The 26,348-nt window shown below is 49.1% G+C and overlaps 1 protein-coding gene across 2 annotated transcripts in view; it reads left to right on the top strand.

Annotated features, from left to right (window-relative positions):
- The window catches only part of Plxna2 (plexin A2), a 205,160-nt gene that overhangs the window by 84,736 nt on the left and 94,076 nt on the right, over positions 1 to 26,348 (top strand). For both annotated transcript variants that reach the window (XM_004641153.3, XM_023701235.1), the window contains exon 4: positions 10,723 to 10,857. In XM_004641153.3, the coding sequence (XP_004641210.3) occupies positions 10,723 to 10,857 (135 nt within the window). The remainder of the gene's footprint in view (positions 1 to 10,722; positions 10,858 to 26,348) is intronic.

The raw sequence follows: 26,348 nt of genomic DNA, 5'->3' as shown, positions 1-26,348 counted from the left end.
AGGAAGCAGGGAGCAGCACGCCTCCCCTTCTCTTTTATTCTGCTTGGGGTGTACACCTATTTGGCTGGTGCCACAGACACTGTCTTAGCTCCTCTTCTCTCATTGCTGGGACAAAATACTCAACACCTAAAATGAAGGAAGGAAAGTTTTATTTAGCTCACAGTCTGTGGAGCTTTCAGTTGGTACTCAGCTGGCTCCAAGGCAGAGGGCAGCAGTTTCATGGTGGCAGAAAACAGCAAAACACAAAAGCAAACGGTAGGAGTAGCAGCAACAATGGCAACAGGGAGATAATCTCTCTCCCTTATGTTACATTCAGGCTGTCTGCACCAGGCTGGGTGTAGCACTCACATCTATAATCTCAGCAGCAGCATTTACACCCATAATCCCAGCAGCACTCAGACCCATAATCCCAGTGGATCATGAGTTAATCACAAACTCTAGAAGTCTACCCCATGACTGCATGAGGCTTTGTGGGGACAACCAGACACAAACCATAACAGTCACCTAGGGTGGGGCTTGCCATTAGCCACACCCAGAACTATGCTCAACCAATCAGTGGACTGATTTATCACACACCCTTAATCCATTTTATACACCCTAGCAGCACCTGCCAGAAGCTCCACCTATGAGCACCTGAAGTCTTGGGGCACTTCAACATACAAGCCATGACACTACTCAAAACAGTCTGTTCTCTAAATTCTTAATCTTAGAAAAGATAACTGTATATTCACACATAGCTCCATCAAGAGACATGCCAGATGCCATGAGATTCCCATTCAAAGACCGTGTGCCCATTCATCTGTATTATCCACTTGATCGGATTCAGAGGAGAGATGATTAGACTGTGAAGGAACTAACCCATTCATGAGTTCAGAACTGAATGGGCTGTTCTGCTGAGTCCAGTTGACCCTAGTTTGAGGTAATGGGTCAAGGGAGTGTGACTCTGGGGACCACAGCCAGTAGCCAGCTGCTCTCAGGGTCTCTCTCTGTTTCACAGATGCCATGGGTTGAATAGCTTTTCCCTTACACCACACTCTTTCTGCCTGGAGCAGGCCAACCATAGACTGAAGCTTCCACAACTGTGAGCCAAAATAAACCTCCCTTCCTTGAAGCTGTGGGTGTCAGGTGTGTGTCACAGCACTAGGCAAGCTGAGTGTAGAGGCATCTCTTGCAGAAGAGGGCTAGATGCTGAAGGAAGGATGTAGGAGGCAAGATAAATGATCAAGGGAAGTCATGAAGAACAATAAGGCAGGATAGAACTGGAAAGCTGTGTAAAGACCACGTTAGTTAAACCCTTGAATGACAAATTAACAGATGTGAACTTTTCTAAATTTTCAGGGATGGCAATTAAGGGTGTTGTATATGTGCATGAATGCCTACAGCGACTTTTTTTTTCAATATTCCAAAAGTAGTATGTGTGTTCATCATTTTAAAAATTAGAAGACTGAGATAAGCAAGAGAAAGAAAATTACAAACACCTGAAATTTAAGGTTTTTGCATACAGAAAAGGCAGGATCAAATAAGTGTTTTAAGAAGATTAATCTGGCAGTGTTTGGTAGAATAGATTAGAGGAGGAATGTGCTGGAGGCAGGGAGATTTTTCAGGTTATTGCAGCAGCACAGATAAGAGGCAATAAAAACTCAGGCCCAGCCCGCCAGCAACAAGAAGGGAGACAGCAGCACGGATGTGTCTCCGCCTCTCTCCAGTCCCATGTGTTTTCTGCACTGTAGTGTGTCTGCCATGTGCATTTTTAAAATTGATTTCTCCTCTTCAAATCTCAGGGTGTCTTCTGCCTCCAGACACAGGGCCAAGGTCAGGTAGTGGTGCTCAGAGCTCTAGACCTCCCTGTCCCTACAGCTGAAAATACCATCTTCAGTGTTAATGAAAGCGAAAGGTTACAGTTCCAGGTTAGACAAGACAGAGCAATTGTGGGTCACTGAAAAGAATGAGTTAATTAAATAACCCTCTCCAACTCCCCACGCTTTGCTCCTTTTCCAAACCGCAGGTGGCCTTCTTTGTGTTATATTCTCTTCCCCCAGGATTTACCCCACAGTCCCCTGGCACCATTTAGAGATACTTTTCACTCTGGAGGCAGGCATCACCCTCCTTTTTGAGGGAAAATCAAGGCCCCAGAGCAGGACAGAAAGCGAGAGTGCAGCAGCCTCTGGGACCAGGCCAACCCCGCTCTGAGTTCTGTACTTCCACTTACCAGCTGTGTGATCAGCCCTAAACACCTGACGGGGCTTATTCTGCACAACAGGGAATTATTCTGCTCATGGAGCTTGGGAAATTATGCCGTGTACACCCCCATCCCTTGGCACATTGGTTGGACTGACAATCAATAAATACATTGAAATCATACAGCAGGGAAGCTTCTTGAAACCCTGTGTCCCTAGTTCCAGGGAGCACTGGTTTCTTTCTCTTTCCCCCACCCGAGGACGGGAATGGGGCCTTTCCCAAGAGCTGACCTGTGGGTCAACACTCCTGCTCCCATGACTTCTAGCCCCCTTCAGAGTACTTTCCTTCTCCTGGACCTGCTGAAGTTGCCTCTGAATCATTCTGTGGGCAAAGCACAAGAGCACTTCCATTCTATCTCAAACTATCAGGCACCAAATCTGCAAGCAGCACCTTAAATGGAGATTCCGAGGGGCCCCCACTGCGGGAGCACTGGGTAAACAAAGATTTCAGTTTGGCAGAAGTTCCTCATTATTCTTTATTTATTCCTCCTACCACCTCACTGCGCTGCCCCCACCCCAAATTCTGTACGCTCTATGTGAATTATTGCTTGGCCTCTGCGTGATTTGATTTCTTCCAAGGCTGCTTAATGCTCAGGCTGTCCCTCGCTGTGTTTATCTTATTGTTTCCCAGAACAGTCAAGTGCTTCCTCTTCCCCTGGCTGCTGCTTTTTTCCTGGAGCCCCTGGTCTGCCCAAACCTAGACCCAGAGCGGTGGTTAAGGGTGGGTCAGGTTCCTGAATTACTCAGCAGGGTCCACCTGGTAATGTCCTTGTCCCTCTCTGGGCCTTGCAATGCAAAGCCATCCACACAGAAGTAGAACCAAGAGCCCTGGATCCTTGTTTGTTTATTTGTTTGTTTCTAGGTCTTTCTGCTAGTCTCCCCTGAGAGGTGGAAAGAAAAGCCCTATGGATAGAGACCTGGCGCCTGTGTGCGCAGCAGTCTGTCACTAAGCATGCATAAGGAAAGTGCACAGTAGGGCCCAGTCCTTTCTGTTCTAGGAGTGCCATAGACAGGTGCTTTAGCCACCCTCTTCTGGCTAATGAAGAGCAAAGAAGCTGTAGTTTAGAAAAAGAAAACTGTCGTAGCACTCTGGGAGGCTGGGTTAAGAAGATTATGGCTGGGCAACTCAGTGACTTAGGAAGTCCCTATCTCAATTTTTAAAAAGTTTTTTAGGTCTGGAGATATAGCCCAGCAGCACAATGCCTGCCTGGCAAGCCCGACATTGTGAGTTCAATTCCTGGTACAAAAAAATATTTTAAGGGCTAGAGATATAGTTCAGTGTGAAGTCCCTAGGTCCAGTCCTCAGTACTGTGAAAGAAAAGAAGGAAAGGAGGCAGAGAGGGAGGAAAGGAAGGAGGGGGAGAGAAACGGAGGGAGGGAGGCAAAAAGAAAGAGCCCACCCCCCAGCCGTTCTCTGGCACCTGACCACCTTGCTCAGGACAGGCACTCAGTAATAGTCACCGTGGCTGTTGCCCTTCTTACCAGGCTGTTAATTCTCACACTTCGAGATGCACCGGTCCGGAGCAGTGGACTTCTCCCACAGTCCAGAAGAAAGCCACCACCAGGCCCATCTCAGATCTGCCAGTCTCTAGCCCGTGCGGCCCTCTGCGAGCACTGCTCCCACCCCCAGCTGAATATAAGGCAGATTCTTAACATGCACAGAAATAGAAATAATTGTACCAGGAAATGTCAACCTCTAGTGTCAGAGTCCCGGTGATTGACCGACAACTCGCTGGGGACTAGCTTTGGAAGCGTGTGTGTGTGTGTGTGTGTGTGTGTGTGTGCGCACGCGCGTGTGCGTTCTTAAAGTTATCACGTCTTAGTGACCTTCCTCCTCGTCATGGATGTGGGCATGAGGGACCTTTGGCCCTGTATTCCCCTCTTGCTCTCCTCCCCTGGCTCAGGCCATCCACAGGCCACATCTTCCAAGCTCTGGAGTCTCCCTCCAATTATCCAGACATTTAAGGCCAGCCTCCTCACTGCCCTCCAGGGAGCCCCAGCCTGCTGAGCTGTAACTCTGTGAGCTGATTTCAGTTTCCTCTTCACCTCTTGGTGCAGCAAGTTGCTGCTGCTGCGTGTGTGTGCGTGCGCGCTCGCGCCTACGCGCACACACGCACACACATGCAGGAGCAGGGGAAAGAATCTCAGAGTCTGAATTTACCAAGGCTTTCAATCTATAAATAACCCAGTTCGTGAAGCTGTACAAAAATAAACTTCAGCGTGAATCGTCTCTTGCAGCACTAAGCACACAGGTGCTCGCTCATTAATGTGCTTCCACCTCCGTGTGAGCAACCAGGGTCCTCGCCGCCTTTGCCCCCTCTAACGACCTGAAGGCGCACACGTCCACACAGCACACGCCTCACAGAGGCCGCACATCCCACGCACGGCACAGGCGCCCCCATCTGCACACATTCGTGCACTGCAACAGAGAGACCTGGGTGATACAGGAGGGCTCTTCCCAAGGGAATCTCAGGACAGAAGACACTGAGACCTCTAAAATCATTGCTGAATCTTCCTCAACCACTCTGGGTCAAAAGTTGTATTCCCTCCCAAGTGATCTTGTCCAAGAGAGCAAGTTTCTAAGAAATCTGGCCTCAGGTATAACAATCCCACGTTTATATTTTGATTACATTTTATATCAAAAACTCTATTTGGGAGCCAGGAAGATGGCTCAGTAGAATAAGTGCTTGCCTGGCAAGTGCAAGGACCTGAGTTCAATCCCTGGTTCCACCAAAAAATAAATAAATAAATAAATAAATAAATAAGATAAAAAAGAACTCTATTTGCACCCTTGCCTCTCTGCTTAGGCCTCACCTCCTCCAGGAAGCCTTCCATGGAGCCTCTTCCAGTGGCCAGATGAGGCACTGACCACTCTTGTGCTGTCCCTTAGAGTCTCCATGTGAACCTCTTCTCATAGGCCAGCCTTCTGTGGGTGAAGACCACAAAGGAGGTGCCTTCATGGGTGCCTCAAAGGGATCCCATGCTGTGTATCCCCTTGGCTCATGGTGCAGGCCTTGTTCACATAGTACATAAGTATGGAACAGCCTGAATTTGTGGCTGATAACTCATTTAATTTTAACAGTATCTTTTCCACTAGAAGAAACAGGAGTTACTGCCCCATTTGTAGCTATAAGAATGATTACGTAAACAGAGAAGCAGCTTGCTTGTAGTCACACCACCAGCTTGTAAGAATGCTTAAGGTTGGGAGCTGGTGCCTCCCTCTGCACTGTGGTGCCTGTCAAACCAGCCTATTTTCTACCAAGGGACAAGAGACCCCCAACTGTACTGTTCTTCATCAGCACTTGCGTAAAACATTATGATTACAACCACTATTACACTGCTAAGAATAGTCCTATTAGGGTGCTGAACCTCAGGTAAGGGCCCTCTAATTTAGAGCCAACTGGAAAAGAAATTGATACGAAGGAAAAAGAGTTTGCAGGACCCACAGGTAAGCAAGTTAATTGGATACGCTGATTTGAATTCGATGTTCAAGTAAAGAGGCTGCCATTAATTTTTGTACCGACATAGCCGTGATTGAAATGAAGGATACTAAGAGGGTGACCACTCCATTCTCATTTCCAGGGGCGCCCTCCTGCCTGGAAATCTGGACAGTCATCTCTGCAAGGCCTCTCCTCACAGGCCTCTGCCCCAAAGCCAGCCCTGTTCAGTTGAGTCTTAGCCCTCAACTTCAGCCTTCGAATTAGGTTGAATTTATTTTTGCCCTCAACACCAAGTGATCATGCCACTGGGTAGAGGTCTCAAAGAATAATTGTAAGAGGGAACTTGACCTTCTGAGATCTCAAAGATCTCAGAAAAATAGCGATGCTTGCCTTTGTGGAAGGTCACGCAGGGACAGAGATTTGGAGCTCTGTGTGCAAATCTTAGTTCTGTCACTCTTCAGTTGTGTAGTCTTTGGAAAATTACCTAACTCTCTTGGCATCAGATTTATCTATGAAATGGGACAGCAGTAGCTCTATGTCAGGAGTCCTTGTAAGAGTTGGATTGGTTGCAGTTGGAAGCAGATCTCCATAGTTCTGAGAATATTGTAAATGCTATATATTGTCGCTATGAAAAAGTTAATTAGATAAACAGGGCCCTGGGGAAATGCATCAAGTCTGTCTAACTGCCTTCAGACAGGGCCACACTGCTCTGTGAAGCCAGCCCCCACCTGAGCCTATCCTAGCAAAATGGCCCAGGAGCTTCCACATGTCCCCAAGAACAGGCTCTCTCAGGGCAAGACACCAGCTAGAAAACCATGCTAGGTGACTCAGCCCACCTGTCCCCGCCACTTCTGTCTTCTGTTCTCTCCCCAGCTCCTCCTGCTACCCGGGCACACACTGAGACATGTGCTGCCTGGCCTGCTAATGCCATGCTTTTGCTCTGGATTTGTGGTTTATTTCAATTGATTGTTGTGCTTGTGGTCATTGACACCTGGCCCTGGGAAGGCACGCTTGAACACTGAGGAAAGCTGTCACTCTCCCACCACAGAGTAGACCCAATAAGGTTGGCTTTCAGATGCCTGCTTTTATTTTCAGACCTCCTGACAGCCCCTCACTATTAGGTATCCTATATCTGAGAAGAATAGAGGACAACTTGGAAGCTCATAGCTCTCCTGGCCATTGGGAGCTGTGCTTTGGCCACCTGCCTTGCTCGGGACCAACCAGGCTGGAGTCAGATGGAGCCCCCATTCCACCCTTGACCCAGGGCAATGAAAGAGTTTGATTATGAGCTTCAAAGCCCTATGGCTGCAGTCTGTGGTTCTCTTGTGATGGAAGAACTTAGTTGAAATTCAGTACCAACAAAATCTTCTGTTCTGGTTTAGTTTTAGCTCTGCCTTGGAGAGTTACAGAACTGATTCTGGCTTCTGCTGGTTTATTAAAAGATTGAGATTGCAGACAAGGAATTTTTAAATGCTTCTGAGTAGGTCTCTGATCCACTAAGAAGCTACTGGTTGGAACTAGTCCTAACTGGATGCAGCAGTGGAGGCTCATAGGTTGCCTTTGGTTCAGTTTCAGCTGTAACCTGACTACCACCTGGTCCCAGGGACCACAGGGAGGGCCAGATCTGTAGCTTTCCTTCTTCCTCTGACCTCATGTCCAGATCTTCCTGAGGATCCAGGCCTGTGCCCAGGCTCATGGAAAGGTCAACCAGCTACTTGAGGCCAGAAGTCGCAGCACCCCGCTGCACCCTGTACTTGGGCCTGCTTCATTTCTGCAGAGGCCTGGTGGAAACTTGGGCCTGTGCATCTACAGGAGAATGCTGCTTTGAACGTTAAGGAAAGCCACTTTAATTTAGGGACCTTCTCCCAAATAGAGACCTGTTTTGCTGAGTCTCACAGTTATAATTGCTCTGGAGTAGATGGTAGATGCCATACCCCATGTCATCCAAGTCTGGCTCCTAGAGGCTTCCTTCCCCTAAAAGAGGAAACAAACAGTTCCCTGACCAGGCTCCCAGAAGGAGGGGCTTCAGTGATGGTTGTCATGGTAACAGCTCGTGGAAAGCCCACTACTGAGGTAGGAAAAAGTCAGGGAGTTTAGAGGAAGGAACAGAGGTGTTGGGGTTGGAGTGGCCAAGAGAAACCAAGGTGTTGTAGGGTAGGACTGGCTGAAATATCCTTCTAACTTCAAGCCCAGAACCCCTAGCTATGAGATGAGGAGGAAAATGTCCTGTGGTCCCTACAAGGCCTGACCTACTGCTCCTGACCCTGGAGTTGAGGCCCATGAGCCTCAGGTGGGAATCTGCTGTTTCTGCCACTGAGAACTCCAGGCCCAGAGCTTTGAAGCCCGCAGTGGGTCACCATCCACTTCCCACTCTCCCTAGTCCAGCCCAACCCCATGGGTGCAGACCATGCCCTGAATTGGTCCCTCAAGTCTGCCAATTCTCAGGAGAGTAGAGAAATAGGAATGGAAGCCCTGGCCCCATGCTCCCAACCCTGGAATAAATGATGCTGGTGACCCCCTTGACTCTGCCCGTAAGAACCAAAGGCTCCTCCATCCATCCCAGCTTCCATGTTGACAGCAGGATTGAGCACCCAGCTTGGTCCATGGGATGAGTGAGTCCCTTGGCCTCTGGAAGGCTCAGTGTGATGAGGAGAAAAGGGAGAGGGAGGAGACATTAGGACAAGAGTGGTGCAGAGGGTGTGAGGAAGGGGGCCCATCCTCCTCATCTTCACTTTTGCTCTCACTTTAACTTAGTACTAAAGTGTCCTGGATGCCTTGTCAGTCAGCTCACAGCTCACGTCCTTCCGCAGCATGTCTCAAGTGTGCCTCTTTATCCACCTCGCACTGGGTTTCCAGCCCCATGCACCTCCACAGAGCGATGTGGGAGAACCAGATAACACATCCCCACCCTCAAAATGTTGACAGAATTTACGTGCACCTGAAGTGATTACAGAGCAACTCACTTGGGTGCCAGACCCCCGTAGTGAGAACACATACCGAGAACAAAGCAGTAGTGGTAATCCTGGGACTAAATGGCTGGGGAAGAAAAGGCATCAGCACAGGAGCAATGGATTAGACCTATGCATACGCGTGTGTGTAGCAGCACAATCCGTCACAGATAAATCTTGGAAGCAACCCAAACGCCCATCAGCTGAGAAACAGATAAAAAGATGTGGTGCTTTTATGCAATGGCGTATTACTCAGCTATAAAAAAAGGTAAACTTGAGGCTTTTATAGGAAAATGGATGCAACTAGAGACTATACTCATAAGTGAAGTAAATCAGAACTGTATGTGCAAACATCATATGGCTTGCTAGTGTAAGAACCTGAAAGAGTAAATAAAATCTGAAAGGCACAATAGATACTGCGAAAGGGAAAGAATCTGTTCAGAGGGAAGGAACAACTGAGATAAGGAAAGAGAAACAAAGGAGGAAGGAAGGGAGGGAGGGAGGAAGGAAGGAAGGAAGGAAGGAAGGAAGGAAGGAAGGAAGGAAGGAAGGAAGGAAGGAAGGAAGGGAAGAAAGAAAAAAGAAAAGAAAAGAAAAAAAAAAAAAAAAAAAGAAAGAAAGAAAGAAAGAAAGAAAGAAAGAAAGAAAGAAGATATATTTATATAAATATGCAGGATAGCTTGTATAATTATACTGCTAATTTCTGCTGGTCTTTTGAAAGGAGCAGTTAGTGCTTACATTTTTTTCTTCTTTTTAATTTCTTATAACTGTTTTTAACCAATTTTGCACACTTACATCTAGTAATTTAAACAACTAATTTGAAGATAACATTATGCAATATGACAACCATTGTTGAAATCCTATTATTTTGTCTGGCGAAATTCTGTATCATCTCTAATTTTTTTAACTATATTTTTATTCTCTGTAAAATAAAAATAGAAACCTTGAGAAGGCTTCCTGGAGGAGGTGGGTCCTGAGCTAGAGGATGTGCGGCTAGGTGTGCAGAGGACAAAGAACACTAGGTAGGGCAGGGAACACTGGTCAAAGGTCAGCCATGAGGCTGGAAAGGAAGATGGGGATGGAGCGTGTTAGAGCCTGGGGCTCTTTTCCCTGAACTGTGTGCATGACCTTAGGACCTCTCTCCTTGGAGTTTCAGTGTGGTGTACGCCGATGTCAGCCCAACGCTCCTCAGGCCCCTGCACCAAAAACCTTGGCAGTCCCTGGGACTTTGATAGAAATGTGTGCATCAGGTTCCCCCCATCCCCACCCCAAATGCTGGGGCTGCCCCAGCCTTGGATATAACAAGGCCTTCGCCCATTGGGGTATACTGGCTTGAGAATGCTGGATTATATTGATGCTTCTCAATCCTGGCTGCTCATTTAATTCATGTGGGAAGCATTTAAAACTCATGACAGTGTGTAGACCCCACCCACAGAGCTTCTGATGGATAAACCTGGCCCTGGCGCTTGTATTTTTCAAACATTTTCCATATGATTCAACTGTGCAACCATGGCTGAGAAAGACAAGGCTTTCTGATTGTCCTGCAGTGGGCTCAGGGGACTGAACTGGGATTCCCTCTGCTCACTAAGTGGGCCTGTAGGCCGTCAGAGCCCCTGTCTAGAGGTCTAAACATCTTGACTCTCTCGGTGACCAGCTTTTTGACAGCTTTATAATTATTCACTATTTCCCAGTGTCTGTCTGGGGCAAGGATACTGTGGAGTTGTTGGCCCTTCCACCGCAAACCTAGCAAGTGTGCATAAGCACACATTCACTTGCATGCGCATGCATCCCAATCCCAGGGCACCATAAGTATAAATAGATGCACACAAGAATTACCACATATGGATGTTCAAAATCATTCCTACAAGCATAAGCGCACACACAGATGAACCGCCATCCGTGATCCCAAGCCCAGCACACTTACACTACTGGGAAAAGATTCCTCTTGATGGAAACTGGGGCGTTTAGAGTAAGTGGCTCTTCTTTCTACAGAGTAGCAGTTGGAGGGAGTAGCGGTTGTGTTGAGGAAGCTGCCTCCTCTAGGGAGACTGGGGAAAGCTGGTGTAGATACTGAGGACACCTTGGTTTCTCTTGCAGATTCGAGCTGATGGCCCCCCGCACGGTGGGGTCCAGTACGAGATGGTCTCTGTGCTCAAAGACGGGAGCCCCATCCTCCGCGACATGGCCTTCTCCATTGATCAGCGCTACCTGTACATCATGTCTGAAAGGCAGGTGAGTACTCACACCCACCCCTCTTTTCCAGGCTCCAGGACACCTCTGGTAATCCGTCACCTTTGTTCAGAAGTTTTTCCATCTCACAAAAGAGGCATCTGGGCTTGGTGCCCAGGGGCCCTGAGAGAGGCTGAGTCCCTGCAGGCTTTTGTAGGGAGCCAGAGGAAAGCCACTGCAGGGGGGCCAGCCACTTCCCGGAGGCTTCTCCCTTGTCCACAGCCCCTGTCTCAGCAAGTGATGAACAGCCCACAAGAACCGGCCAGACTGCACGAAGCAGCTTGGTGTGATTAGGAGGTAGATTTACTGCTATCGGGCCCACAGAGTCTGCTGCTCAAGGGTGCCAAAGCGGTATAAATAATCCAGGCCTCTGGGCTGGGCTGGCTCCTGGGAGAGACAGACCCAAGACAGAGCCCCAGAAAAAGATAAAATCTTTGCCTGAGTCTTCGACCAGGGCTGAGCATAAGGTGGTCGGCTCTGGAAGGCTGACACTACGCCTGCAGAGGAGTGGGGGTCCTCAAAGCCTACATCTGTCCTCTGCTGGGTGGCATTTGACCAAGCCTCCCAGGCTCTTGGATGGAGAGAGGGATGTTATTCCCCCAGATTGCTTTTGCTCCAACTGTGTGAGCAGAGCAGGCCAGTTCAGAGGGAGCCCGTGGTGCAGTGAAAGAAGACGGGGCTCTCCAGATCACCGGGGTCCAGAAGACTAAGCAAAGAACTTAGCAAGTGCTAGTCCATTCCCCTCCCTAGGCAGTGGCTTCACAGTCACTCAGCAGCCAGCTGTGTCTTGTTGTTTCCCTGAGCGGGATGACTCAGATAAATGCAAGGAAGGAGAAGTAAGACTGTGGGCCTGCCTCAGCAGCTGAGGAGACTGGCTGCAGCTGAAGGGCCAGTGGCTCCCATCTCGGATGTCCTTGTGGTTATTCTGCAAGGAGCCATGACCCAGATGGGCTTCACCTTTCCCAGAGTTCTTTACTCCTTCCTTTTCAAATGTAAGGAGTCTGAATCCAAGAAGAGCAACGAGCAGAAAGAGTAAGGAAGAGGCAGATGGGCACATGACAGCAGTAGAGAGGCACTGAGGCAGCTCTAACTTGAAAATTGCTTCTTGAGGCTAGATGACACAAATCATATGCTAATGGCATGCAAATTACATCCAGATCCTCTTGAACCCACCTGTCTTTTTCACCTTCTTTGTGTGGTCTCTGTAGTTGAGGTATAATCAAGTCCAGATGGGAATTTGGTAGAGCTGGAGGAACCTTTGCCTACCTTCAAGTGGGTAAAACAGGTTTGAAAATACACAGTGGAATATGGTCCTGATAAAAGTCCTGGTAAAGTAGGTCTAGAAGAGACCATTACTGGGCACACATTTATTGGGAACAAAGAACCAGGCAAACATGAAAATGAATGGGACTTGATCCGTTACTTTCATTTTGGTTACAATCTAAAGAGGGTAAGAGACATTGCATTAGTCGTTTTCCAATGTTGGGACAAAATGTTCAATGCAAGCCATTTAGAGAAAGACGAGTTGACTTTGGCTTAGGGTGTCAGAGGCTTCCGTCCTTAGTCAGCTGGTTCCAAGGCAGAACAGCATGGTTGCAGGGCCCGTCAGGGGCGCCTGTTCAGTACGTGGTGGCCAGAAAGCAGGGAGAACTGAGGAAGTGGGCACAAGACTCCCCGCTTGCGGGTCACACTCCTTCCAACCACGCCCCACCTCCTACAGCACATTGGTCTACAGACTTTTCAGTGAATTGATTAATCCCCGATGGATTGATTGGGCCACTGATGAGTACAGAAACCTCATGTTCTGATCACCTCCCAAAACTCCCACTTCTGGATACATAAAACTTTTGAGTTATGTTTTAGATCTAACCCATGTCGGACATGTACCCTAACACCTCTAATATCAAATTAACGTCTACAAGTGCTCTGCTTTTCCTCCATAGTCTGCTTTGTCAGACAGAAGCTTATTTTTAGATAAAAATGGTAAACAATCACCATAGAAATTCAAACACTACAAGCAGAAAACAGCCACAAGTCACCAAATCCCACGATCCAAAATGCAGCACCAGATTGTCACTGTGCAAAACGAAGCACTGTGTTAGCATTTGATGAGCACCACCCCTGACACTTCTGCAGGAGAATATATAGATAGAAAGATGAACACACATATGATACCCCATTATAAGCAGGTACAAGTGGGGTCAGGAGGACTGAACACACCCACATTCTGTGTGGCATTTTTAAGAGACACCAGGTACAGCTGGTGACCAGAGAAAGAGCTCAGAGTAAGAGCAGCCTCTTGGGTTCCGCAAGCCCAGTGAACTGAAAAAGCAAAAACAACAAAGAGAAGTCATCACTGAGCCTTGGGGGGACTGAAAAGATGCCAAGGCATAAATTTTGGCTTTTTAAAAATGCATTCAAAATGTACTGAGCAAAGGAGGAGCTGAGTTGCAGTTGGAGAACTGCAAGTAGACTTCAAGGTGCTCAGTGACCTCCTGGGTCCTTGTCAGATCTTGCCTCTGAGAGCATCAGCCTCAGCCACACCAAGTGTCCATGCAGCTCATGTATAAATACGCTCTTCTGTACCCTCATCTGCTTAGCGTGACCTATGTCACAGTGCAGCCTGCACCAAAGAGAGCACGTAACTAATAGCTAGTCATGAAAAGGCAGATATAGCAAGAGCTGGGTTCAAGGCCACAGGCTGCCTCTGGTTAAGTGAGATATTAGTAGGGGAGCTCACACAGTAGGTGGACCTGTAATCAGGAGGCCAAGTCCAAGGCAGATGTGTGATGGAGCTCTGGGGGCTGGTTGCCTAGGAGGATATATAATATAGAAAATGAGGAGGCCTGGGGACTTTATCAGGGGCTGAGGTCAGGGCTGAGGGTGAGAGCAGCTCAAGAGGCCCATCTGTCTGAGGCCAGCTGAGCAGAGTACTCATGGAGAACCCCGGCCTTTTCTATGAGGCAGGCTAATGGGTGACAGGAGAAAAGTCCTTAGAAATGCAGCCAGATGACCTGGGTTCTGAGGGTCTAGTTTTGTGATAACCAGGAGAAGTGTCACAGCATCAAAAAAAAAAGAAGTGTCACAGCGTCAGTGTCTCCCTTTATTTCTCAGAGGCATTATTTCAGGTCACAGAACTGTCCTTAAAATCCAAAGGTCTGGTTCAGGTCCCATCTCACTGTTCTGTAGAGAAGAGGCCATGGACAAGTCACTTAACCATAGCATGTTGCACACAGGTCAGTGTGAGACCCTGCTGGGACAAGACATAGGGAGCATCTTTCTATTCTGTTCTATTCTGCCTCACATTCCATGTAAGTATGTGTCATTGGTATTCTGTAGTGCCCCTCCCAGCCTTGAGCATCAGGATCCCCTTCCTTAGCATGTGGAGATGAGTGGCTGATTAGGGAGCAGCAGGTGTGGTGAGGCGAGTGGCTCCACGTGAGCCACCCCCAACCCCCAGGGGACCTGGCCCTTAACTTCTCAAGGACTTTGGCTGCTCTCCTGTAAACATAGAGATGATGTACTGGGTTGTTGTTTTTTTTTTTTTTTTTTTTAGTTTAAATCAGTGCATAACAAGTGTTGTTTTCCTGCCCCCCAAAAAAGAGATGATGGATCCAACTTTTAGATCTTAAGGATAGTGGGATTCAGGCTCTTTTCTCGCTGAAGAAGACATGATGCAAAGCACCATAGATAGGCTTGCGGTTAGACCAGGACCTCAGGAGAAGTTATGAGGTCCTGAGTGTTCCTATGATCTTCTTTGCTGGATAAAGAACACTCTAGAAACTGTAGCAGTGCTGGTTTGGTTATCGATGCGTATATTCCTGGGTTGCGCCAGTGTCTCTGTCCATTTTCCATTACTGTAACAAAATATCTGAGACTGGGTGACTTCTAATAAAGTTACAAAGTTTCTTCAGCTATGACTTTGGAGGCTGAAAGCCCAAACTGAATGGCCCACTGCCTCATTCTCTTCAAAAGTCAGTGCTCTCTGTGATTTCTAATCATGGTTTCACACCACCTGCGAACACATGAAATGATGGAGGACACACTCCCACTGTATCCAGACCACAGAGGCAGCCGTTTAAGATGAGTTCTGTAAAAATCCTGCAGTCTTTAAGGCATCATGAGAGTAGGCTCCCCATACTTCAACCGATAGCAAATCGCTGGGCAACCTAATTTCTTCCCTTCTTTTTTCCATCCCAGTGACTTTGTTCTTCCATCCCTTCCCTGTCATGGCAGTTGTTATAGCCTTGGGGCTGCCAACAGGAGTAGAACCAAATCTTATTCTGCCTGAAGGTTTTCATGTCCTTACAAAGCTAGAACAATCAAATAGGCACAGCCCCCTCTGTCTCTTTCTCTCTCACTGTCTCTTTCTCTCTCACTGTCTCTGTCTCTCTCTCAATTAACTAAACGTAATTAAGAAATAGGACTAATGGAAGTGTTGGGTCGTTACTGCCACTGCCAGTCAATGTTAATGTACTGCTAATGGATCCATGGCCACCAGTCCCAGGGGGTACTTCAGAGCAGATTTCCCAGCCCTACTGTGGATGACCCAGGTGTTCCTGAGAGGGTACCTGGTTCCTCCCCAGAAAGCAGAGTCATCAGACCTCCAACCATCAGCAGAGTCAACAGATGTTGCAAGCAGGAATACAAGTTGCTCTCGTATCCTCAGCATCTAATGGAAGTCAGACGGAGTTCAGAGAAAGTCAGGCGGAGAGCCAAGTGAAAACTTCAGCAACAAGATGAAAAGAAACGGGATAGCCAGGGTTCCTGCCCAACTCGTCAGGCTGGCCGCTCCCAGAAAGGGAATATAGCTCTGTACCTCGAGTAGATGGGAAGAGTATAGGGGTGGAAGCAATTATTCTATTTTATACTTTAATTAGTTTGAATTAGCAGAGGGAATAGAGGCATAAAATGATCCAGCGAAGGGTGAAATGGAAAAAGGGAGTCACAGTGGAGAACGGCTCCATGCAGGCTAAAAAGAGCCCTGGGAACAGCAGAAAGGCCGGTGATGGGTGGGTGTCTTGGGTGTGGGTGGGGGTGTGGGATTCTCCAGTTTCATCTATTTTGAGGCCTGGAGTAGTGGAGAAGCAGCCCAATGGTTAAGAGCTGGGGTGTGCACATGAGACTCACCTCCCCAGCATAGCCAATCACATGGTATATGACTGAAAAAGTTACTTAACAGCTCTAAACCTGCTTCATCTTGTATAATGGGCCTGAGAATGTGAGTGTTGTGGAGACGACAATCTACGTTAGCTCCCGTGCTGTCTGGCACATGGCCTGTGCTCCTGATAAGTGCTAGTGATCAGTAGTAGCAGTAGTAGTAGTAGTAGTAGCCGTAAACCCTCCCAGGGAACTCAGAAAGGGCTAGAAGCATACGTACCGTCAGCCTCCCCATTTTCCAGCAATGGCTTCCAGTCTTCCATTCCTGCCACTCCCTCCTAAGGGACTCAGAAGACGCTGGCCAAATGGCAGGACTGGGCTGAGTTGTTCATAATCTGATATTTATTTTAAAAATCCAGGAATGTGCCCAGCAGACTAAACAGTCCTGTTCCCCTCAATACACAGAGAGGCAGCCCCAGGCCCAGCTGGGAGGCTGAAAGGCAGGCATCTGGGGGGGCAAGGGGAGTGCTGAGTCTCACCCCCTCCAAACTCCCTATGCTTGCCCAGCTGCACCTGGCCAGCAGGAGACTCACCAGGGGCTTTCCGTTTCTTCCAATCTAAAATTAAATGCTAGAAATAGGGCTACTCTCTCCAGGTAGCGACCCCTGGGGCCCCTTTCTGAATGCCCTCCTGTGGGCCAGTCCTTGGTGTACGGTTCTGTTTCTCTGTTGCCAGTTAACAAACCACTTCAAAATTATGAACATAATGCAACTATTTTGTCACACTCACAAAGTGCCTGAGGGGCTGCAGAGATAGCTCAGTGGCACAAGTGCCTGCTTGGCAAGGATGAGGTCCTAACTTCACTCCCGGTACCAAATAAAAAGAAAAGACTGCCTGAGTCAAGAATTCAGGCTGATACATGAAAGTGGTTTGTCTCCGGTCCACAATGGCAGCAAGCTCTGCCACCATGACATGAATGGCTGGGTGTGAAGATGGACTGGAATGACCTGGAAACTTTTCCAGATGTAGCATCTGGGAACTGGACACTGGAATCAGCTAGGACTGTTGGCCTGAGTGCTCTGTAGAGGGCGCCTCCTCATTGTCTTAGATTTCCTTGCAGAGGGGTGACCTCAAGAGAGGCAGGGTGCTTGAACAAGGCTGCTCACAGCAGACGTGGCACCTCAAGGCTCTAGGAGAACACTCCCCACAGCCAAGGTAGACACAATACTGCCTTTTAATGACCGTGCTTTGCAAGTCCTACAGTGGTGTCACCTACTTGCTTCTTTACCATCCTGCTGCCCGTCACTCTTGTGATCTATGACCATACTTAAGAATCAACTCTGGGGAATAAAGAAAGTACTTGCCTCCCTGTCGGCCAGGGTCATGAAATTCCGGCCTATGAGGGCTCTGAGGACTTCACAGCTGGTTCTGGTTCTTGGTGAAAAGCCTAAGGAGAATCACAGGGAATCCGCTCAAGTACCTGCCCCTTTTCTACCTCCAGAATCACAGGAATTACTTCGATTTCCCTGAATACCTGGGGAACTATGGATGGCTATACAGCACACAGCCAGTTTGCAGAAGGGTGTATAAGTTCCAGGTGAGTTCCATTAAGTGTCTGTAGCCCAGAACGAGCTTCGGAACAAAACCTTTTGGAAACCTACCTGGAGCAGCAGCACCCTGCCTGGAAATGAGCCCATCCATGCCTTGTCCAGAGGTCTTCTTTAAGTGGTGTCATCCTAGGCCACTAAGGAGAGGTCCTCCTCAGTGACTTGCCTGGGAGCCCTGTGTAGGCCAAGGGTTCCTCAAAAGCAGTCAGGAAGCTGACATTTTTACCACCCCCAACATAAGTAGTGAATAGAGGTAGGGCAAAGAGAACTTTAACCTGGAGTTATGAGAAACAAAAATTATTTTGGAAGATTGAAAAGTCACCCTTCCCTAGTAGTTTGTTTTCTTTCTTTCTTTCTTTCTTTCTTTCTTTCTTTCTTTCTTTTTTTCTTTCTTTCTTTCTTTCTTTCTTTCTTTCTTTCTTTCTTTTTATGTATTTGGTTGTTACAGGGTCTCAGTACGCAGCTCGGACTTGTGATGGTCCTCCTGCTTCCAGCCTCCTCAGGACTAAGATTACAGGCATATGCCACCATGCCCAGACTCTGGTCAGCTCAGCTGCCCTGGGGTCAGAGCTGACATAGCATGTGGTGCCAGGGATTGAACCATGGTCCCTGCCCTTGCCTGAACTTGCCTAAGCAGGTGCTTTAATCCCCTGAGCTATCTCACTGGCCCGCCAATAGCTTTCAATGCAGGAAAAGCCTCACAGCAACTCCCTACATTGAGTAAAGTTCCCATGTGGAACTCTTGGAGGAATAGAAGGTCAGGTTAGCCTCTCACAGTACCCAGCCAGCTTCACCAGAGAGCCACTTTTATTTCCCTGGTTTGGAGGAGGCCGTGTCAGCTACTAACCCAGATCTGGGGCCAAAAATAAGAAATCCTCTCAAAGGAAGTATTGTCATAGCCAGTGCTGAAAGTCTGCTATCTCTAGCCAAAGCTACTGAACTGCCAACCCCCTAAGCCACCTGAAGACCTTGGGGAAGGGAAGAAAAAATATGAGGAACCACACTTCCAGATGTCCCCTGCTCATGTGTCTTGACATTTCAGACTGTTATTTTAATTGCGCCTATTTGTTTAGTCCGGGTGATGCAGCTTCCCGGGGCACAGGCAGAGCAGGCCAAGGTGTATTTTTACAAGGCCGACAGGGGCTCGGTAACAGGAGGGTTACTCCTGCCTGGGCTGGGAGGTCTCAGCTGAGCCTGAGGAGGACCGGAATGTGAGGGGCCAGGAGATGGCTGCCAGAGCTGACCCTGAGGGACATGGGGAAGAATTATAGAGTTTGCGGATTAGGAAAGTGAGGATAAGGGAATTGCTGCAGTGCTTTTGTTTTAGAATGTGACACTTTCAATCCAAGCCTTTGATGCACATGTGTTTCTGGTTAAGGCCCAGGGATCCAGTGTGGAGCAGCAGCTGAGTGCTCGAGTCACCGCCTGTTCCAAAGGCAGAGAGGAGTCCTGGCTCCTGGGGGGCTTGGGCGCGAGTGCGGCCAACAGTGACCACTTACGCTTGAGTTTTGACTTGCCTTTGCTCCCCCTCCCCACATTTCCAATGTTATGAGCCCAGAGCCTGGCACAGAGCTGACTCCCTTGCTATTAATATTCTCACTGGAACATTTTTTTATAAATATTTTCACATGAGGGAAAGAAATGCAAACCTAACCCTATTAATCAGATGCTTGGCTTGCTGTATATAAGAAAGAAAACTCTAGCCTCTTATTTTTAAAATCCTTTGGTTTGGAAAGCAATGATTGAACACAATGCCCAGGCTGGGCAAGCTGGTGCCAAAACCCCTCATTTCCTTAGATGGCCAGCGGGCCTAGAGACTCCTGCTCTAATCCTTGGCAAAGCTTTGACTTCTCTAGGCAGAAAGTGCTGAAGGCTGTCGCTCTGCCTGGCCCGAATGATGATTCCAGGACAGGGAAGGAAAATCAATGTCTCAACACCACAAGGAATCCTCCCTCCACTGGCTGTTTCTGTACGAGGAAACCGATGCCCGGGGAGGGGTCTTACTTATCTGGGTCACCATCTGAGCCACCAAATGACCTCAGTGTTCACACTGGTTAACCCAGCCCACCCAGTGTTCTTCCCCAACCTCATGCAGCTTTACTTGGTATAGCCAAGATAAAACACTAGTTGTCTTTAAAAACTTTTAATTTAAAAAAATTGAAAACAACATAGACTCACAAGGGTCCCTGAAGATATTCCCAAGGGTCAAATTAAAATGGGAGGGATTTACATATCATTTGCATGCACAGACTCATTCACTCAACAGTCCAGTAAGGGTATCTACCATGGATAATGCATGGAGCTGTCCACTGATAATCATTTGCATATGCTGAGCCAGATAGACTTTTCTAAGGATGTTAGAAATGGGGCTACCTGAAGACAGGGACATTCTTCTCTTCTTTCTGCTCTTTTCAGGGCAACAATAGCACTACTAAGTATGTTCTGGGTAGAAACAAATGAAATAGAACCCCTGTCCTCAGGAAGATCCCATTCTGGAGGGAAGGAATGAAGTACAGGTAAGTGAGGACAGAGGGTGGACATCTCAGTAGAGGAGCTGCACGGTGTGCTCAGCGGTGGAAGTAACTTGCACCCAGGGATGGGTCTGCCCAGTGCCCTCCAGGCTCTGGGTCTCTTCCTCTCCCCAACAGGAATCCAGAGCTGGTCTAGCCCTAGAGCTTACTGAGAGAGAGGAGTGGCCCTGTGTGTGGGGAGAGAGACTGGGAAAGATTCTGGAGAGGCCAGGGTGTGTGCAGCCAGTGTGAAGAAGCCAACGATCACTAGCTGGGAGAAGCTTCCTGGGAGCCGCGAGAAACACAGGCTCGACCTAAGTCCCAGCTCCAGCCCTTACTGCTCTGAGGTCTGGGCAAGTTGCTTCACCCCTCTGTGCTTCGGTAACCTCATCTGTAAATGGGCATAATTGCAGCATCTGCATGAGGATTACATCCAATGAGTTCATGCATTAAAAGCAATTTGCAGAGTACCTGGCACAGGTTACCTGCTTCATAAAGTTAGCAGCAGCAATTATAATTTTATGCCTGTGGCCCCGTGTCTCATCACTAGGCCAAGCCCTAGAGAGCATGTTCTACCTAGAACCACACCTAAACAAGAAACCCCAGCGCCCACCTGGCCTCCCAGCCCTCCTCTATTTAAGATATGTTGAAATCCAATATTTATGTCATGTTTTTCTTGTTTAAGTTTACAAATATGACCTCAGCTAATAAGTTTTATTTTCCCAGCCTTTTCTACAGATAGGAAAACTGAAATTCAATCTGTGTAAGGAATTTGCCCAGAGCAAAGCTAGCAGACAGCTGGTTTGGGCCTCAGCCTCGCTCTGAGAAGCCAAGCATACACTGCTTCATCCCTGAGACAGCGCCCCCTAGCTGCTGTCTTGATCCCCTTTTTGCTCCCTGCACCAGACTCAAAACCGCATGCCCTGGGAGACTGGAAGAGTTCTACACTGTTGTGCTTTACAAACCCAATGAAAGTGAGCCAGCACTGCCCCAGGCCTACACGGGTGGGTGAGGGAAGCCCGCTGATGGTGTGAGAGCTGGGAGCAGCAGCTCTGTGCCCTGAGGAAGTTACTGCTGCTGCCGTTCATCTGGGCTGGGCACCAGAGGATAGAGAAAGGCAGAGGTTAGCTCCCTCATTTGACAAAATGAGCAAATGGAGGCATGGCAAGATGAAGTGACTCAAAAAAGAGGGTTATGAGGCTAATCAGAAGCAAAGCGAGAGTGGGGTGTAGGTCTGGGTATTGAGACTTTCCTGCCCTCCTGAGCTCCCCACCACCAAGGTAGGGATTTGGGGACCCAGAGGGTGATGTTTCAAAGCTCTGCCTATTGTGCTACCTGATCCCCAGCTGGCCCTGTCAGCCAAAGGAAAACCCTTGCCGTGTGGAGCTCTTGGAAAGCACTGTGCCCAAGCTGGGATCAACTCAGTCTCTGGCCCCGGCCAGGGCCAGCAGAACCTCCTGGCTCACCCTCCTTGGGCTCATCCAGAAAGTGCAGGGGTACCTGCAGGGGCACCCAGAGCCTTGCAGCCTGCACCATAGCTCCTCTGTGCACTCCTCAGTGCTCCCTGAGTTGAGTCTCAGTAAGTGAATGTGTTTTATTTAGACCGTAACATTTAGTGCCACTTTGGATTTCCAATTAGGCTTCAATCAGACGCTGAGAGTCTGATTCGTTTTGTTGTTTTGATCATCGCAAAAGATGCAACATCATAGGAGCTGTCGTGAAAAGTTATTTCCAACCCCTGATGACTGGCACCGTGGCTGTGATGAGAAGAAGTGGTTTCAGAGGTGTCAAAGGAAGCAGAGCCATCCACAAAGGGAGAGGGGGAAGAGGGGAGCCCAGCCTGACCCTCAGGAAGGAGCACTGCCTCCCCTGGGGATGAGAGTGAACATCGGGCTCTAGGTAGATGACTTGGCAAGGCTCCTCCATATGAGAACCAGGGCTCAGGGGTCACCAGAGGGAAAGGAGTTGGGCTGAGGCTTAGACAGGACCTCTGAGAGCTTTGATCTAGCAGGGGCTCCAGGGGAAGGGAAGTTCACCTCTAGCCTGTTTCTTCAGGACACGGCCTCTGAGCTCCTCAGCCAGGAGGGTCCCACTGAGCTGGTTTGTAAAACTATGCAGTGTTTTCTTCCACTGCCCACCAGACAAGCCTTCTCCCTGGGGCTAGTCCGAGCTAGGAAATCTGGGGTCAGACTTTCGGCTGCCAGGAACTCACAGGGAAGGGAGGCAGAGGCATGGCAGCAGGGAGACAGAGGAGCAGCCAGGAGTGGGAGGACGGTAAGGTCTGGTCTGCCTTTGTGAACCCTCCGAGTCAGTTCCCAAGGACTGTGGTTGGGTCAGTGTCCCTGCTGAGCGCTGGCATGGTCTTTCTAGCCAGGGGCAGTGCCTCAAGCCAAGTGGTACACACACAGCTCTCAGAGGCCAGCCTGGCCTCAGGTGTTTGTGTGCCGAGGGTGGGAGGGAGGAGTCCACAGAGCTTTCAGGGGTGCTGTGGGACCAGTAGAGCGCTTTCCTTCCAAACCTTGGGTAGCAGCTCCTTTTCTGCCTTGCTTTGCACTGTTTGCAGAACCCAATTCAGCGGCAGTTTTTTCCACCTGGCCCAGCACAGGAGCCCAGTGTCTTAGCTGCAGTCTCTGTGTCATAGTTTGCACCCCATGTGGTTAAATTCCCCGAGGCTGCAGCCCTCAGCATCCATCTGTATTGAGTAGGCGTCCTCCCCGCTTCTCCCCAGGAATTCCCACTCCCTATCTCCGAAAGCAGGTTGGGATTTGAAATTTCCACCAGACAGAGGAAGGGTATGTCCTGAACTGCGGGACACTCAGCAAACTGCCTCAGCTCAGCTCCTGTCCTTTTAGCAGAGTTTAACAATGAGAAAGAGGGAGCTTGTGGCGAAGCAGTGACACAGGCAGGAGGAAGATCGGGAAGAGATACAGGGTCAGACATGGAGACAACGTCTTAGCCACTCTGCCACTGAGTGGTTCAGGTTCATCCCACAACCTTTGAGGTCGCACTATGCTCTCCAGAGAGTTTGTCCTTATACAGTCCCATGTACACCAGAAGACTGGCACACTATGAGAAGCTGAAGCAGGAGGATACAAATTTGAGCCCTGTCTGGGTAACTTATCAAATTAGTGAGGCCCTGTCTCAATATAAGAGTGGCTGGAGATACAGTTCAGTACAAAGACCTTGGGTTCAATCCTCAAGACTGCAGGAAAAGCATGAAAAAGAAAAGTGAGCAGAGGGGCCAGGAGATAGCTCAGTGGCACAAGCGCCTGCCTGGCAAGCACAAGGTCCTGAGTTCAATCCCTAGTACCAGAAAAAAAAAAAAGTGAACAGAACATTACAGCACAGATTGAACTGAAATTCAATCTAAGGAATTTGCTCAGAGCAAAGCTGGCAGACAGCAGGTTTAGCACTCTGTGTTCAGAGTGCGGGAGACACAGTGGGCTCCGCCCAGCACTGCACATAAGGCAAGGAAACGTCCTGGAGAGAGGTGCTCTGGGTGATGCATGACATGGGAACCTTCACCTAGTAGGATGAAAGACAAAGGGACATGGTTCAATAAAAGAAAGAAAGCCTGAGAGAGTTCAGCCTATGTCGGGAGGGTTCCCGCAAGCCTGGTATTGACGAGCTGACAGCAGTGATCTGATCGAGGGCAGCAGTCTTGAAACACTGCTTCCCCGCAGTGTGCAGCCTCAGCTCAGCTCTGCCCACCGCCATCCCAGAGAGGACCGGCGGCTTAGGGCTCCACCAGCTGCTGCAGCACAGAGCGTGGGAGGGAGGGGGTGCAACACAGCCCCTGGAGCCCAGTGTCGCCAAGGCCGTCAGCAGGCCCACCGGACAGGCTGTGGACTTCTGTGGCCATGCGGGTCCACTCCCTTTACAAGAGTCATTTCTCTGCCTGTACCTCAAGGATGCCCTCTATCTATCCAAGTGCATAGAAGGAGGGTAAAGGAGAGAGCAGACGGGTATCGCTCACCCCCTCACCTCAGCAGCTCCAGTGGCAGAGACATTGCTTGTCTGAGCTGCTTCTGTTTCCCTACGAGATGACACAGAGTTTAGCACTTCAGAGGTGCTCAGTAAAGGCTTGCTGAAGTTTAGGAGGGAAGGAAACGAGGAAAGAAAGTACATGTGTAAAGGAGGCACTGCAGCCTAGGCGGAAGAGCTTGTCTTTGCACACAGCGAGATGTACTTTCAAATCTTGCCACTTCTCCTGTGGCTGGTATTTCCTCAGTCAGCCTCAGTTTTCTCTTCTTTAACGTGGGGATAGCAATGATCTCCACCTTCCAGATTGCTGACAAAATGGAATGGCTCGTCCTTCTCAAATACCTAGGACAGAGCAAAGCCGAACCTTTGAGAACAGCCACAGCAAAGCCGTGCTGGTCCCTCGTTACTGTCACTGAGACCCCACAAGTGGCATGTTGCTCGTTTTTCTTCCTGAAGTCATCTGTCAGTTGCATCTATTTCTAGCCTCTGTCTCAGGAGACAAGGATAAGGAAGGAAAAGCGATAACTGCGGAGGCTCGTTCGCCACTAGTCAGTCCCACAGTCAGCAGAGCGCTGTCTCCTTCTCCTGAGGTGCCTGGAAAAGACATGGTGACCTTTCCCTTGCTGGCTGATCTGGTCAGCTCTTGGCTCCGGTCTCTCTGCCCATCTTCCTCCTGGCCACCCCAGCAGCCTGACCCTCCAGCAAGCCCAGGACTGCCTTCCTGCCTCCCACTCCTTGTCCTGAGCCTTCCAATCTCCATGACTAGAGCCTGAAACCTATGGGAGGCCTCCCCTTTGCAGTCTTCCCTTCCTCCTCCATTTCACTGAAGAGCTAACCTAGGGCTTAGGGAAGCCAGAAACCTGCATGAAATTTAGCAGCCTGGCTCGCAAGAGGACATGTGCTGACCCCTCCGTTGTGGAGGTATCTCCCCCTTTATCCCTCTCTCCTCAACCCCTGCGGCTCCCTACATTGCTCCTGGCCTGGCTTTCCTGCTACTTTCCCTTCCCCTTCCTCCCAGGGTCCAGTAATGCAGTCACCAGAAGGCAGCCCTTCCAAACCTGTATGTTGAGGTGTGCGACCCCAGGAAGCAGAGTTACAGTTAGTGGTAGTCACAGTGGTGACAAGGACACTGGGGGGTAGGAAATGAGTGCCATAAGAAGGCATGACACAGAGGTCCACTGGAGGCCAGGAATGGATCGAGCCAAGTCCACCCAAACAGCCTACATTGTGATGGGTTGCAGGACTAATAGTGTATACCTTGTGGATGAGTGTGTGTGTGTGTGTGTGTGTGTATACATCCATATGTATGTGCCTCATTCCCAAGCCAGCCTCAAGAAGAAATTAACCCAGGTAAAGTAGGTCTTTCTCATGCCACCCCCATTAGGCCACTCTCTGGGGCTCCCCAAACCTCCCAAAATCTATGTCAGCAACACAAGCTTCTCATCTCTCATACTTGGAGATTGGAGTCTGAAAAGTCTCTTGTTCAAGCCTGCGCCCTGATTTCCAAGTGCTCTTCTTGGCCCTGGCTGTCAGCATCAATTTTCTACAGGGAGTGATTTAACCTTCATTTATTCATTAATTCCTTTTCCTCCTTAACTTCATTAGGTAAGATTTATAAAGGTGCTGAATTGGAAAGGTCACCTGTCCCTGAGCCCAGGACACTGTGTGCCTGCCTCTGTTCTCCTGAGCTTCCTTGCAGGAGTGCTCTGGACTGAGGGGGACAGGGAGGTAGCCAGAGAGAGGCAGCACAGAGCAGGCGCTCCCAGAAGGCAGCCCAGAAAAGGAGACTCCCCAGCTCAAAACATGTGCCTACATTACTTACTTACTGTAGGGGGCAGAACAGCAGGGTGGCCAGAGCAGGCTGCCCATGTAGTCCATCTGGAATCCTAGCACTGACCTTCTCCAAGATCCCTAACCTTGTCAGGCCCTTGGTTTCCTCTAGGCAAACTGTTAGTCATGGATAATGGTAGGAGCTACTCCATCAGACTGTCGCAAAGATTAAATGAGATGGTACAGAGGGCACACTGCCTGGCACACAACAAATTCAACAAATTCTGACATTTAAAAACTCTCTTTCACTGTCCTGGGCAGGCCCAGTACTCGACAGCCATTGGGTTGCTAACCATTAGGCTAGTTGAGCAGGAAATCAGTGAAGCCCACACGTTCCGTGGCCTAGCCCATTTCCAGAACCACAGAAAAAGAGCAAATCCCTAGAGGAGCCAGAAAGAACCAAGCCACCCACTGCATGGTGGTGTCCGGTGGCTTCCTGGGCCCCAGGGACCCTGAAGAATCA

Source organism: Octodon degus, unplaced genomic scaffold, assembly GCF_000260255.1.
Source record: "Octodon degus isolate 3935 unplaced genomic scaffold, OctDeg1.0 scaffold00131, whole genome shotgun sequence".
NCBI lineage: Eukaryota > Metazoa > Chordata > Mammalia > Rodentia > Octodontidae > Octodon > Octodon degus.
This window is presented reverse-complemented; position numbering and strand designations above follow the sequence as displayed.